The sequence below is a fragment of the Hyperolius riggenbachi genome, chromosome 6 (assembly GCF_040937935.1).
Source record: "Hyperolius riggenbachi isolate aHypRig1 chromosome 6, aHypRig1.pri, whole genome shotgun sequence".
Taxonomy (NCBI): Eukaryota; Metazoa; Chordata; class Amphibia; order Anura; family Hyperoliidae; genus Hyperolius; species Hyperolius riggenbachi.
In genome coordinates, this window is record NC_090651.1 from 293,959,858 (window position 1) to 293,976,285 (window position 16,428).

General features: G+C 39.8%; 1 protein-coding gene across 3 annotated transcripts in view; it reads left to right on the forward strand.

The window, feature by feature from the left end:
* The window catches only part of LOC137521606 (carbonic anhydrase-related protein 10-like), a 549,933-nt gene extending 537,979 nt beyond the window's left edge, over window positions 1-11,954 (forward strand). For all 3 annotated transcript variants that reach the window (XM_068241074.1, XM_068241070.1, XM_068241071.1), the window contains 2 exons: window positions 2,733-2,898; window positions 10,803-11,954. In XM_068241074.1, coding sequence (XP_068097175.1) covers window positions 2,733-2,898; window positions 10,803-10,837 — 201 coding nt within the window. In that variant the 3' untranslated portion in view covers window positions 10,838-11,954. The remainder of the gene's footprint in view (window positions 1-2,732; window positions 2,899-10,802) is intronic.
* The last annotated feature ends 4,474 nt before the right edge of the window (window positions 11,955-16,428 follow it).

Sequence of the window (16,428 nt, forward strand, 5' to 3'; positions counted from 1 at the left end):
CATTCTAGGTAAAAAGAAACTACATAGGTTTGTGTGCTATTTCAAAGTTTTATTCCAAATCAATATTCTTGAGACATATACCTGCTCCATAGGCAGAAGGCTGTAACACAAATATAGCCAAAATAAAGATAAGAAATTCAGGTCTCTAAGGTGGTAGCATGGCTGGTGTGCCTCAGGCATTATTACAGCCTATATAAAAGTCTACATCTAGGCAGGCAGTAACATAAACAGAAGAAGACACTACTACCCGAATTACAGAACTAAATCTATGCTAAATGCTGCAAAGTCGCGCTAAGTTCAGCATGACTTTTCAGTTGATTGTTTGAGCCGAGAGCTTGATAAATAAAAAAAAAAATCCCCATTAAGAATCAGCTGTTTCATTAGGAAGTTCCACCTCGTGCACCTGCAACGCTGTTATAAAGTCTAATCCTTAGCAACCACCGTTACCATAGCAAGATCAAATTTTATAGAACTGCTGAACCCAGGCATAAAAATTATTATCGTAGCCATAGAAATAGCATGGAGAGTAGAAAATCAGCCTGCAAAGCAAAAACATTCAGGAGCTTGCCGAGGACGGCTGCTTTATGTACATTTAATTATGAGCATTTTAGGACAAATATATAACAGTTTGCATTAATTGTAGCCATGGGGATATTCTACACTGGCAACAGAATCATATCCCTTTTTTTTAAAGCACATCAGTGTTTGCAGATCTGTTCCGATGGTGCTGTAAAAAAATATAAATAAATAAAAAACATATTGCCGTTATTACTGAAACATGCATAATTAACTCAAGGAGGGGAGTTCTGAGTTTGGGTACTGTCAGTAAGTCACGTCATTAGTAAATAGCAGCGAGATATGCAGAATGACAATCAATCTGACTCCCATAAGTCAATAGCGGCCGCGCGGTACAGCATCTGTACTTCATTTGGGAGAATTTCACCCCTGGGCTGTTGTGTTGTTAGGCTGGGAGATAGATGGCAGATTTGTTGCTTGTTATGCACCCTTCTGCAGTGTCTGGAAAGGAAGAAAAATACGACGCCTCCTGATTTTGTAGCATATGAAACTTATTTTTTAGTGAATTTCATTATCATTCACAGGAGCAAACAAAGAACTGCCAGTAGCTCAGAGACACTAAGTGCTTGTTTAGAAAAATATCCAGGTTTAAAATACATTGTAAAAAAAGAGCTCATTGTCTGTGGATTATGTAAATCACACTTATTTTATTTTTGACCTCTGCAAGGACGTGTTTTTAAACATGCTCCTCTTAAATAATAGATTTATGCGGTATTGTGGTACCCCAACTATTAGGATGCTAATGCACACAACCTAGAAGAGGATTGGCGAGATGGGGACACCTTGTGCTTCAAATTGACTTTTTTAATATCCTTGTATTTTTTTTCACCAGATTTCTAAAGCATCAATCCACCTAAAACTGATATTTTGCTTTACGTTTTCTGAATACTGGGAAACTGAAGGATATGGTTATGGTGCATGCATCCTCGATTATCTGGCCAATGTTCCTGCAAATAAATGAGAATAACTATACTCCTTAACCTCCTTGCCGGTCTAATTCTCGCCGGCAAGGAGGCAGCGCAGCACTTTTTTTTTTTTTTTTAATCATGTAGCGAGCCCAGGGCTCGCTACATGATAGCCGCTGAGCGGCGGCATCCCCCCACCCACTCCGGTTGCCTTCGGCGATCAGAGTAAGCAGGGAATCCCGTTCAGAACGGGATTTCCTGCAGGGCTTCCCCGGTCGCCATGGCGACGGGGCGGGATGACGTCATCGACGTCATGGACGTCGGGACGTCACAGGGAATCCCGATCCACCCCTCAGCGCTGCCTGGCACTGATTGGCCAGGCTGCGCAAGGGTCTGGGGCGGGGGGTGGGGGGGCGGCGGCTCTGCGCGGCGGGTAGCGGCGAATCGGCGGGTAGCGTCAGCGATCGAATGTTACAAGCAGCTAGCAAAGTGCTAGCTGCATGTAACAAAAAAACTTGCAGGGGCAGTTCTAGACTGTTTGCTGCCTGAGGCAAACTTGCGAGAATGTCCCCCCCCATTTGGAATGATCACACAGCACCTGACAATTTGCACCACACATTATAGTCGCGGTGCAAACAACAAAAAACACCCTCAGTATAGGTAGGTAGGTAGCCAGGTATAGGTGCCCCCTATATAGGAAGCCAGGTATAGGTGCCCCAGTATAGGTAGTCAGGTATAGGTGCCCCCAGTATAGGTAGTCAGGTATCCAGGTATAGATGATAGCTAAGTATATGGTGCTCCTGTGTGCTCCTCTTAAAGATGTATGCCCAGGTGTGGCCCATGCGCCTCCTGATCACGCTCCCATGGATGGGGGCATTCTACCCTTCCGCATTTTTCAAAAATTGCAACTATGCATGCGTTGAGATCTCCTGGCCACAGGAGCGCATTCGAGGAGGTGTGCAGCCAGAGTGTATGTGCAGTATCCCACGACTGGCCTAGTTGGCCAGCTTTCAGAGGGGCACAGCAGCTAAAAGGATAACAGCAGAACAACGGCAAGGGACCAGGAGGACCACAGGGAGGGGACTGGTAGTAGCCCAAGGTAAGTTGAACTGGACACATGTATTTCACTTTTGTTTTTTTGGTATAATCATGTTATTTCTATTTTATAATGGCTTAACTGATAGAAGTTACTTCATGTTGTGCCTATGTCCATCCAGTTAACAACATCTTTATCTGTTTCTTTCTTTTAAGATGCATTCTTTGCGCCTGCTGAGTCAGAACCAACCATCCCAGATCTTTCAGAGTATGAGCGACAACTTCCGGCCAGTGCAACCGCTTTTCCATCGAGGACTCCGAGGCAATTTGGATTTCCGCAAACCAGGACGAAAGTGCAAGGGAGCAAACTACAAACTTTATGGTACAGAAATAATATGGCTTCAAAGACAATTACAAACAAAGAAAATTAACTCGTTTATGACCCCCTCACACCAATTGGTGTGAGCGTGGCGGCAGCCCCAGGACCACCTAACACTGATCGGCGTAATGTCCTGTGATTGTGTTTTGCAAGAGATCCCGTGCGCCAATGCGCGCGCATCTCCGCTTGAATGATGGAGCTCCACTCTGTCATCAGTCTCCCAGCGCCGATCACCGCTAGGAGACTGTTAGACTATTAACACCATCTATCAACACTGTACAGCACTGCGATCTAAGGCAACGCTGTGCTGGGGACAGCCGTGTCACTTGGCTGTCCCCTCTAGAGGCACAAAGGCGATCCGCTGTCATAGGCTGATGCCTATGACAGCCGATGGCGTTGATTGGCTGGTGAGGGGAGGGAGGGTAGAAAAAAAAGCACAGATTTATTAAAAATAAAAAAATATTTATAATAAAATAAATAAATATCCTGGAAGCCATCAATCACAGCCCACCAACAGAAATCTCTGTTGGTGGGCAGTAAGAGAGGGGGAATCACTTGTGTGCTGAGTTGTATGGCCCTGCAGGGAGGTCTTAAAGCCACAGTGACCTAAATTGTAAAAAATAGCCTGGTCACTAAGGGGTGTAAGCCTATGGTCCTCAGGTGGTTAAAAAACAGAGGTTTATTTTTTACATTTGCACTCTGTGGGCTTAATTCACTGAACCTTGAAAAGACAAATATCATCAAAGTTATCACACGCTATCAAAGTTATCACACGCTATCGAAGTTGTCACACGCTATCATAGTTATCACAAAGTTATCACACGCTATCAAAGTTGTCACACGCTATCAAAGTTGTCACACGCTATCAAAGTTATCACACGCTATCAAAGTTATCACAAAGTTATCACACGCTATCTAAGTTAACACATCTTGGGCTTGATTACTAAACCGTGATAACTGATATCACAGTCACGCTAGCGTTTTGCGCTCGTTAAAACTCGCATAACGTTTTGTCAAGCTAACATGGATTTTCACGCGAAAACGTGATTTTTTTGCAGCCGCGTTTAAAAAAAAAAAAATTCGTTAGCACGCAAAAAACTTTACATGCATTTTAATGCGTGCAAAACGCTACCGTTACCGTGATATCAGTTATCACGATTTAGTGAATTAAGCCCCAAAAGAAACGGTCTCCTAATGGTGCACAGAACTCAGCTATAAGACAGCTGATTTTAGTGGCAGTGGCAACCATAATTGCATTAGGAGTGCAGGAGCAGGAGTATTTAAATCTATGCCCACGTCAGACTTAAGTAGTCACAAGTGCGGAATAAATGTTTCTCCGCGCAGTCCCCAGGGGGTCAAAGTGATTACTTTATTTAGAGTAGAATTATTTTCTTACACTGGGCTGAAAACATTCTTTTTGAAGTTGTTATTAATTATTACGGTTCTTCGAACTATTGTCTATTGTAATCTTTTCTCTGAAAAAAAAATTCTATGTATAGTTCATTTTTTAATTTGTAACATTTTCAATTAATTTTCTAAATTATTATTGTTCACAAATTATTTGTTACAGTTCAAGTGCTAATTTAAAACTTGCAAACAAAAAATTGTTTTTGTTATTCCATGTTTCTCCCAAAACAGCCCGGAACAGCTGTCAGTAAAGTGGATTAATTGGATTATTGTTAAAGGCTACAGGTGTGCAATAAATCAGAGGTTTTGGATGTATGCCTGGCCTGCAAGAACATAAAGAATGATTTTCATGTCCCTACCCACCGTCCTGAAGGAATGCTTTAAGGTTTTGCTTCTGTTGGAAGAGGGCAATAGTGTAATTTACAGTGAATTTTCAATACAAAGTTTTAATTTTTTTAGGGGCCTTAAAAAATGTACCATTTATCTCCAAAAACTAATCTCCATAACTTAATTTGGAACCCAGACATGCATTTCCTGGGTAAGGTTTCATTTCATTTTTATTTCATAGAAATTGAATTATAATTTTGAAAAACATATATTTATTATTTTTATAGATTTTTTTTTTTTTTGCAAAATATTGGACATTTTAGGTGTTAAGTTGAATTTTTACGCTGCAAAAACAAAACATTTTTTTAAATTTACTTTTAACCACTTAATGACAACTGGACATTTATAAACGTCCAGTGTATTTGTGGAGAGTGCACCATCAGTTTGTTACTAAATGAGGCACATATGGATCATTTTTAACCGAGACGGGTTGTAGAGTACATTTTGGTGTGTCTTATAGCTTGGATGCACATCACCTAAAAAATAGGTACGGACAAACTCAATCCAACATACAAAACTCATTTTTTAAATTATGATCAAATTTGGGAAAGTTTTAGCAAAACTACAAGAGACATATGTAGTAAAGTTTTTAACCATGATAAGTAGTAGAATAGAGTTGAGAAAGTTTTAGGGTTGAGGCCCATGTCTTGTGTATTCTTTTTAGCCTCAAACTTAATTAAGGCAATTAAATTTTTGCATATGCTGTACCAAAAGAAAAGACTTGTAAAATGAATACAAAGTGACAGAATGTAAAAGAAACAACACATATTGTTACCTTAGAAACTTGGCTTTTTAAATATGTATGCCATGAGGGTATATTACTATTATTTTTGCAAATAAGGTCTTATAATCATCAATAGTGTACAATGAGAAAACAAAAACGAAAAAAAGACACCTATATTTTCAAATACAATATTGTCACTATACATTGTGCTAGGAACATAATCTAAATGTTATGTAGAAAAACAGAGACGCCAGCAGGATAAATTCAAGCAATAAAAAGTTTAAAAGTGCTTTGGAGGCAGCGGTGGACTTACCTTACCACGTTTCACAGGTGTAAACCTGCGCCAGGTGTCACCCGGACCTTTTACTGTTGTATGCTCCTATGTTATATTGCCTGAGGAAGCAGGTTTACACCTGTGAAACGCGTTGCGACGCCCTTGGAGTATGCCAATAAAATGTATTTATATTTGAACTGACAGTTTATAGTGTCTGCTTACAGGAGGTAACTCCACCACTGCCTCCAAAGCACTTTTAAACTTTTTATTGCTTGATTTTATCCTGCTGGCACCTCTGTTTTTCTACATATTATTCATTATCAACCCTTGGTGGAGGGGGATACCCCTTTTTTCCTGTCTACAGAGAGCGACTTCTTATTCCTGAGTCGGGACAGGATAATCTCCTCACCTGCCTATACAGTGGTTGCCTGGAGGTAACCCTGTCTTGTGAGTATATACAGTGGGTTGCAAAAGTAGTCAGCCCCCTTGAAGTTTTCCATATTTTGTCACATTACTGCCACAAACATGCATCAATTTTATTGGAATTCCACGTGAAAGACCAATACAAAGTGGTGTACATGTGAGAAGTGGATCGAAAATCATACATCATTTCAAACATTTTTTACAACTAAATAACTGCAAAGTGGGGTGTGCATAAATATTCGGCCCCCTGAGTCAATACTTTGTAGAACCACCTTTTTGCTGCAATTACAGCTGCCAGTCTTTTAGGGTATGTCTCTACCAGCTTTGCACATCTACAGACTGAAATCCTTGCCCATTCTTCTTTGCAAAACAGCTCCACCTCAGTCAGATTAGATGGACAGCGTTTGTGAACAGCAGTTTTCAGATCTTGCCACAGATTCTCGATTGGATTTAGATCCGGACTTTGACTGGGCCATTCTAACACATAGATATGTTTTGTTTTAAACCATTCCATTGTTGCCCTGGCTTTATGTTTAGGATCATTGTCCTGCTGGAAGGTAAACCTCCGCCCCAGTCTCAAGTCTTTTGTAGTCTCCAAGAGGTTTTCTTCCAAGTTTGCCCTGTATTTGGCTCCATCCATCTTCCTATCAACTCTTACCAGCTTCCCTGTCCCTGCTGAAGAGATGCACCCCTGAGCATGATGCTGCCACCACCATACTTGACAGTGGGGATGGTGTGTTCAGAGTGATGTGGAGTGTTAGTTTTCCGCCACACATAGCGTTTTGCATTTTGGCCAAACAGTTCCATTTTGGTCTCATCTGACCAGAGCACCTTCTTCTACATGATTGGGGTGTCCCCCACATGGCTTGTGGCAAACTGCAAACGGGACTTCTTATGCTTTCTGTTAACAATGCCTTTCTTCTTGCCACTCTTCCATAAAGGCCAACTTTGTACAGTGCATGACTAATAGTTGTCCTATGGACAGTGTCTCCCACCTGAGATGTAGATCTCTGCAGCTCGTCCAGAGTCACCATGGGCCTCTTGACTGCATTTCTGATCAGCACTTTCCTTGTTCGGCCTGTGAGTTTAGGTGGATGGCCTTGTCTTGGTAGGCTTACAGTTGTGCCATATTCCTTCCATTTCTGAATGATCGCTTGAACAGTGCTCCGTGGGATGTTCAAGGCTTTGGAAATCTTTTGGTAGTCTAAGCCTGCTTTAAATTTCTCAATAACTTGATCCCTGACCTGTCTTGGACCTGTCTTGTGTGTTTTTTGGACTTCACGGTGTTGTTGCTCCCAATATTCTCTTAGACAACCTCTGAGGCCCTCACAGAGCAGCTGTATTTGTTCTGGGTTAGATTACACACAGGTGCACTCTATTTAGTCATTAGCACTCATCAGGCAATGCCTATAGGCAACTGACTGCACTCAGATCAAAGGGGGCCGAATAATTATGCACACCCCACTTTGCAGTTATTTATTTGTAAAAGATGTTTGGAATCATGTATGATTTTCGTTCCACTTCTCATGTGTACACCACTTAAATAAAATTGATTCATGTTTGTGGCAGTAATATGACAAAATGTGGAAAACTTCAAGGGGGCCGAATACTTTTGCAACCCACTGTATATTGTACTCTTTACATATATCCATTTTTTCAGTGCTTACTACACTATATTGGGCTCTCGGTTTCCCTCTTCTGTATAATATAAATGTTGGTATAACCAGGATGAATAAGCAAATACAATTAGTGGGTTTAACTTATAGTTAGCACTGTTTATTGTAAAGCTATAATGGATGTAAATGGAGAAATAGTGTTTTTTTTTTCAATTTTGTTTTGTTTTTTTCTCTACTTTTCCCTTTAAAATGCATTGAAAATAAGGTAATTACTAAACAAAATTATCACACACTTAAATCCTAAAAAACAATATATAAGATCATTTAGGTGTGATTAGTAGTAATAAAGTTATTGGCGAATGAATGGGAGCAGAGTTGATATGTGAAAATTCATTTGGTCCTGAAGTGGTTAAGTGCACACTGAATTTTTATCAATGTAAAAAATAAAATTAGGATGAACTAGGGTTTAGGACCAAATAGTCTTTTATCCCGTCAGCTTCATTTGTGCTAACTACTTTACTCGACTCGATTTTGAACTCTGATGTGAACTCTCTCATAGGGAATCATTGCACAAGCGTTTTCAGGATGATTTTGCAAATTGCCGGTGCTTAAAAAATAAAGATAACGCCCTAGGTGTGAACAAGCTCTTACTGCTATTCATTTTCAAACATGCTCTTGTCTTGACTTATAAACTGATTTGAAAGATCACTTAACCCCCTTGCCGTTGCAATTCTGACGGCAAGGGGGCGGCACAGCCCCTTTTTTTTTATTTTATTTTTTTAAATCATGTAGCGAGCCCAGGGCTCGCTACATGATAGCCGCTGACAAGCGGCATCCCCCTATCTATTTCGATCGCCTTGGCCATGGCGACGGGGTGGGATGACATCACCAACGTCATTGAGGGAATCCCGATCCACCCCTTAACGCTGCCTGGCACTGATTGGCCAGGCTGCGCAAGGGGTCTGAAGGGAAGGTTAAATATACATTCTCTACTCCTGAAAAGTGTCTTGGGCTCAGTTTAAATCACCTGCTATGCTAAAAAAAGATTAGCAAGATTATGAAGCTTCCCCCAACAGAGTCTATTGTTCTTTAAGGTTAAACCATTATCGCTGGATCTGCCAGTCAAAATCTAAATATATTTTTATATAATTTGCAGAGATTAGTCAGATTTATATAATTATTCATAATTTGTGCTTCTAATAACGTTTAAAGAACAAAAAAATATTAATAAGTATAAATTACAAATTTCAATACTATTATTTCAGCAGTGTCTAGTTCGTTTTTTTTTTGCCACAAATTAGGGTTTTTGTGGGTGATACTTTTATTTAGAAATTACTTTATTGTCCATGCACTGTAAAGGGAAAAACAAGGGAAAAATATACTATTTCTCCAATTCCATCCCCTGTATAGTTTTAAAATAAACAATGCTACTGTAGGTAAACCCCACACATTTTATTTGCATATTTCTCCTAGTGATCACAACATTTAAAGTATGTTCCTAGTACAATGTATGGAGACACTATATTGTGTTTAGTTTTCTCTGTACACTATAAATCAGGGGTCCCCAAGCATTTTGGGTCGAGGTCCGGGTCAACATACTTCAGACTGCTGTGGGGCCGGAGTATACATAAAATGATGTAAAAGTCTTTGCGGGCCAGACAGTGAAGCACACCCAGGTGACAACCTGCAGTCCAGTTCGACAACAGTGTCACCTGATGTGGAATGTGCTTAGAAACCAGCGAATTACTGTTTTCTGGCTTCCATGTGGATGGGTGGTGCCAGCACTGCTATTCCATATGCGGATCACCAATATTTAAAGCTGTAGGTGACCGCATCTATAAGTAATACATTTTGTGTGAGGGGGGCCAGTAAAAAAGCCTCAGGGGGCCACATTCGGCCTGCGGGCCTTAGTTTGAGGACCACTGCTATAAATAATTACTAGCCATTGGCCTCAATTCACTAAGATCATGCTAGAGATAATAAGGCAAGAGAAAACTTACCTCCACACGTGAGAGAGTTATCCTACCTCTTCATTCCTTAAGTTACCTCTCCTGTAGTTAATTTACCTCCTCTGTAGTTAATTTACCTCCTCTGTAGTTAATTTACCTCCTCTGTAGTTATTTTCACATGCAGCTAATTAACAGCCTGTCTTTAACTCTGGAGTTATTTTAAGGATTGGAGAGTTAATTTAAAGACAGAAGAGTTAACTTTAGGCTTGCCTGAGGTAAAATGTTTCCTGAATACTACATGCCTTATCACCATGGTAACAACTCTAGAAGAGTTATTAAAGACAGGAGATAAGTTTAGTGAATTGAGGCCATTGTTTGCAAAAATTAACAGTAATATAGCCTCATGGAATACACATTGAAAAAGTCCCTAGGGTAACTACTTATGTATTTTTAAATACTTTTTTTTTTTTTTTTTTTTTTTTACAAGTGTTTTATTTTGGTAACTGAGGGGGAGGGGAGGGGGTGGGGAGGGGGTTAATAACCATGGGTGATGTATTTTGTAAGGTTTTATTATACTTTTAACTTCAATGAATGAACATTTCTTCTGGTTGAAGCCATGATCATTCCTTCACAGGCACTTTGATTGGATTTGGGAACGCATGTTTTCATTCACCAAGCACTGCTGAGTAACAGCGAGCGCACAGCAGAGTAATGGCGAGCTGCAAATTGGACACATCTATACATCCAGTTTGCAGCAACTAGTTAAACACCTTGGTTTTAGAATCAGAAATGCTCCTTATATCTATTGATTGCTGTATATAGGAATGTAACCCTACTTTCCCAGTGTCGTTTAGTCTGGGCTATGTTGTCATGCAGCTTTATGCCACAAAGCACTCTGGGAGATCAACTACACTGAGAGGGGAAACACCCAACAGTGATTCACCTTGCCAGCAGTAAAGATGCCGGTATCACTGATAAATTTAAGAATATAAATCAAGGTGATATAAGATTTTACAATGGGTAAACACTGACTATATAATTTATAAATTCATATTGTAGGCTATAAATAATGTTATTTGTTAAATTGTATTCAGTATGGCTGATCACATGTCTGCTTTTTATTGCAGTGGACAGGCAAGCGTCTTCCAAGAACTTGGATTGAGAAAATGCTATCACAACCATAAAGGCTGCCAAATCTCCAAATGAACTTTTTTATTCTTGGATGGAGCAAGATTGTTTGTGTATTAATAACAACATTCAATTATGTTTTCAAAAGAAAATTTTTACAACTTTGAAAAAAAAAAGAACATCACATATGAAATGCACAGTTTCACCCGCACATGGAGCTTGAGTAACGATAAATAAACTGCTTTTAAAAGTCTGAAGGTGATCGCTAACTTCTACTCTTCACTGACTGCAAGCCTGTGCTAATGAAAACAAGATCTCCCGTCTCTAAAACAGTTAAAAGAGAAACAATCTATCCCGAGCAACATGACCTGATTAATTATTCAACAACCATCCTCATCTAGGAAGTGCATTAAAATGAATGTCTCCCAAAAACGGTCTGCTTAAAAGGACACATCGTGCAGTTCTGTACTGTTTGTAATCTTGACTTGAGACATGAACTTGCCTATATTATATCAGAGGTGTGATGTCTGTCAAATTGCATCATGGGTAACCATCAAGTGAGGAGTCCAAAATGGCAGAGAAAGAGCAGCTCCGTTTTATTTTTGACCCCTTAACAAATGTTGAGATTGTATGGATTATTACATATGTTACTTTACTGGATTTTGTGGGAGGATGACTTTAGTGATATTAAAAAAAATTGCAAATAATTCCTATTTTATAGAAGATAAAGCAGAAATATAATAGCCAATATATAATTGAATTATTGCATATGCTAAAATTTGAGTGAAGAAAGATATATTTTATTAATATCTCCCATTTTATAGTAAATTGAGTTCAAAATTAGATAGATAGATAGATAGATAGATAGATAGATAGATAGATAGATAGATAGACAGATAGATAGATAGATGGGTGAAGAGTAAGCAGACTGTTCCCGCTTCTCTTCAGGGAAGCAGACACGGAAATGCTTTGCCAGGGCTGGCGCTGCCATTAAGACAAAGAGGGCAATTGCCCCAGGGCCACCAGAACTCCAGGTAATCCCCCCGACTGCTCCCAGGGCTCCTGTAATATGCGTGGTTGGCTGCAGGGCATTGCAGCGCTGCACAGTCGATGCAAAGACTACACACATCTGCATTACAATCCCTACAATCCCCTGATTCACCTACTGTTCATACCAGGTGATGGCTCATTGGCTAGAAGCGGTCACCTGGTATGAGCAGTAGGCGATGCAAGGGATTGTGGGGGCTGTAGTAAAGAGGTGGCCTCTGCATATCCTATACAGCACTGCAATGCTGTACACAATTAGCTAGCGGTTCTCCCTTGGTTGAGGGTGGATGTGCGGAAGGCCAGATTGGTGGCCCTAGGTGCTGACTATGTAGGAGGGGGCAGGTTACCTTTGCAACGTGTCCCCCATGTAGCTTAAACTGGTCTTGATGTGGTTAGACTGCTGTATTCATCTGAGGTATGTCATAGTATGTGGAAGCACCTCACACATCACCATTATCATCAAGGCAGGTGAAGAAGGTGTTCCTGTGCAGAAGTCTGTGATTATATTTTATTTTAAAGCAAACCAGAAGTGAAAAAAAAAACAAATGGGATAAACACTAGTATCTCTAATCCTAGCCCTAAGAAGGACTTTTCTGGAGTACCACAGTTTTATTTTGATCTTAAAGGTTATATTTAAGTTTTGACGCTCTCAGGAAAATTACACAGTTTTTAATATTTATCCAGCTTACATATAGAACAAATATTTTGAACTCTTTATCTTTTTATCTGTTCCTTGCATTCAGAGGTGTCATTCAGAATCCTGGTTTCTTAACCGTTATGATAGGTACACACGATACAATTTTCTGTTAGATTTTCTGTTAGATTTCAACATGTCCAATCTTAATTACGATTGATTTTCCGATCGATTTCCATAAAAGTGAACGGAAATCGATCAGAAAAATCAATCGAAATTAGGATCGGACACGTTGCAAAAAATCGATCTGGCAGGTAGATTTAACAGAAAATTGTATCATGTGTACCCAGCATTAAAGTGAGAAACGAAGAAAAAGTAATCCAGGCTAGGACTAAGTAGGATTGGGACATATATATGTTTATCTCATCATGTTACATGCCACTTAAGAGTCCCTTTAAGCTTGGGCAAAAAGCAGTAATGAAATATTACAGCAAGCATACGGTGATCAAAGAATTACCCATGCTGCTGCACTTGTGAAATGAAGGAAGCGTTTTAGTTGACAACATATGAGTGAATGACAAATTGCATCCGGGTACCAGTCCAGTGTGGTACCAAGTGTCACAGTTTGCAAAGCCAAAGCTTATGAACTATTGCAAGAAGACAGAAGGATCAGATCACTTTACACAAACTTTAGAACTTGACATCTCATTTATACGGATTTAACACATTGTGGCAGAGAAACTGAAAATGGCGAGTGCGTGCGTGGAGCCGTCAGGAAGAAAAGACCAGATTTGCACAAGAAACAGTGTTTTTTGCTTCATGACTGCCCAGTCATATTTTGCTACTGTTACATTTGCACCACTGACTCAATTTGGTGGGACTGCACTGCACTGGAACACTCTAAGCCCTGATTTAGCATCATGTGACTGCTGTGCACTCCCAGCATTGAAAAAACAACTACATGAGTATGAAAAGTGTCACGGCTACAATTCTAAAAGTTATGTTGCAAACATGTTGTTGGTGCTGGAATCATTTTGGAAATGTTATAAAATATGTATTCAATACAAAGGACACTATTTCATCTAAAAAAAATGTTTCAAGTATGTCTTCCTACTCTCAAGTAAAATACAGGCTCATTCGGTTTCAATCAGCCCTCAGAAATAGAAAACAAATAGTTCAATTTCTCTCTCTCTCTCTCTCTCTCTCTCTCTCTCTCTCTCTCTATCTATCTATCTCTATCTCCCCCTCTCCCCCCTCCCTCCTCTATCCCTCTCTCTTTCTCTCTCTCTCTCTCTCTCTCTCTCTCCTCCTGTACTGTTTACTTAATACCATATTCTGAAGAGCATTTACGGTAACCGAGCAGGCGTGGGTTCAAAGCTGCCAACCAGTTAAACATAATTTAAGTTTTAATTAATTACAGTGCTTTCTAAAATGCACTTTTGTACTAAACAAAGGGCATGCTGAAGTGATACTGCTAAATGTATTAACCAACCTTACAAAAAAAAAAACTAATATTAACTGGTGAATAATTGAGTTAAGGACAGAAGAAAAGTTCCTGCTGGCCTTCTAACTAAACTTTATAAACCTGCAAACCAACAAAGAAAAGAGAAGAAAAAAGAAGTTTGTGCCCCTGGTGACACATATATGAACTATGCATCCAGTTAAACATGTTTAAATTTGCCCATGGCCATTTCCACTACAAAGTGACAAAATCCAGATGTGGTTTTTAAAACACACACATTTTTTCCATGCGTTTTAATGCCGTTTTTGTGTGTTTTTCAATGCATTGAGGTTTCTTTCTACTATAGAAAACCCAAGCAGCTTGGGGTGACCCAAAACTACTTAGAAACTATAGGGGACTAAAAGAGACCTGAAAGCCCTCCTACTAAACAGCCAATGTTCAGTGTAGTTCGCCCTCTTAAAGTGGTCTGAAAGTCAGCATTTCTGCTTTGCTCTAAAAGATTCCTCACAGCTTTAAAGCTACTATCCAAGAATTTTTTTTTAGCAGAACGTCACTGAAATGGTTGAACAAAGCACTTTGTCCTGCTATTTAGCTTCAAATCTGCATATAAAGTGGAGATAACAGTATCTTTGTTTACATGCATTTGTTTACATTCCAATGTTGATACATGGGTGTGTGACAAGTAAAAAACACTTTCTGAGAAGCTGTCTCTGCTTCAGGCACACACACAGTCCAGAACAACTCATTAGAAGATTTTAATATATAATAAAAAGCAGTTAGAATGCAGTGGCAGCTTTCAGGGCAAGAAAAACTACACTTTGGAAACTTGACATTTGTAGACAGAAAATATTCCTTATGCTCCAAACCAAATATGATAACTGTATTAATAATAAAACGTAGAAAAACACATTTTTATTGAATGTTATTGTCAGAGTTTCAAACCACTTTAAAACAGAAGGTATTTGCGATAACTCAGCTTTAAGTGAATGACTGTGGTCTCCCACAATGCATCACTACTAAATTTGAATCCAGGCTTGCATCCAGAACCGCTTGTGTATAGCCAACCTATACCTTATAGAATTCACAAAGCCACATCAACCCAACATGCTTGCGATTCTACATAGGACAACATCCATCTCTGGGTATTTCTTGTGAGGAACGCATACGAAAATGCATACATCTAGCTACATTTGCATTTTTCATTGATACACATTATATGCAAATCACATGTGAAACAATTCACTTTTTCTCTTACGTTTCGTCTAGGTGATAGCTTCACACCTTATAAATAAGATGCCTTTGAAGCAACCAGCAAGCAACAACATACTTGAGCTGTACTTTTTTTCACCTATTTTTGGTACTTTTTGAGTTGCAGAATGCTGAAAAGTTATTTTAAAAAGAAGATGAAAAAGAATCTCCTAGGAGAAAACTTAGGAGGAAAAAAATGAATAAGGGCCTAAGTTAGGGTCTGTGGGTCAGATACAATTCACTTTTGTCCTAGGTGGTATTTTCACATCTTATCAAAAATGCCTTTTAAGCCTCCAGCAAAAGATTAACCTCCCTGGCGGTTAATTTTTTTTTGCCAAATTGGCAAAAAAACTTTTTTATTTTTTATTTATTTTTGTTTCATGTAAAGAGTGGTAGCTACATGAAACACCACTAGAGGGCGCATGTGTCCCTCTAGTGCGATCGTCGCCGGCATCTATAGCAAACAGGGGAACGCGTATATAACGCGTTCCCCTGTTTGGCTTCTCCTGTCGCCATGGCGACGATCGGGATGACGTCATGGACGTCAGCCGACGTCCTGATGTCAGACACCTCCGATCCAGCCCATAGCGCTGCCCGAAACTCATTGGGCTCTGGCGGGGGGGGGGCCTCTTTCGCCGCTGCGTGCGGCCGATCGCCGCAGAGCGGCGGCGATCAAGCTGTGCGCGCGGCTAGCAAAGTGCTGGCTGCGCGCACAGCAATTTATAGCATGAAAATCGCCCCACCAGGGGCTGAGATCTCCCCCTGCGCGGCATAGCCCAAGCTCAGCTCGGGCTTACCGCCAGAGAGGTTAAAGATGAAAAATGATCTCGTAGGAGAAAACTTAGGGGAAAAAGCAAAGTGGATCTGGTTCAGTATGTTTTAGGGGCTCACTTCCTGTTTCCCTTTTTATATTTTTAGAATAATGTATCAATTAAATCATTATGTATATGTTGTTGAAGATATGTGTTTTAGAGTTTGAAAATACTTCCATGGATAAATGTTAACATGAATAACTTAACTATTCATATCTTTGGTATTTGGGGCTCAAACTACTTGTTTAATATACAGTATCTGCAATCCCGCCAAACAAATTTTTGCTCTCAATTACTAAATGCAGGTCTGGGATGACCTTGACCACATTAAAGGTATTTTAGTTCTGTAATTCTAAATGACTGTTATTGATACATCTGGTCCAGTTCCATGGCAATAAATACTAATGATCGGGTTAATGTGT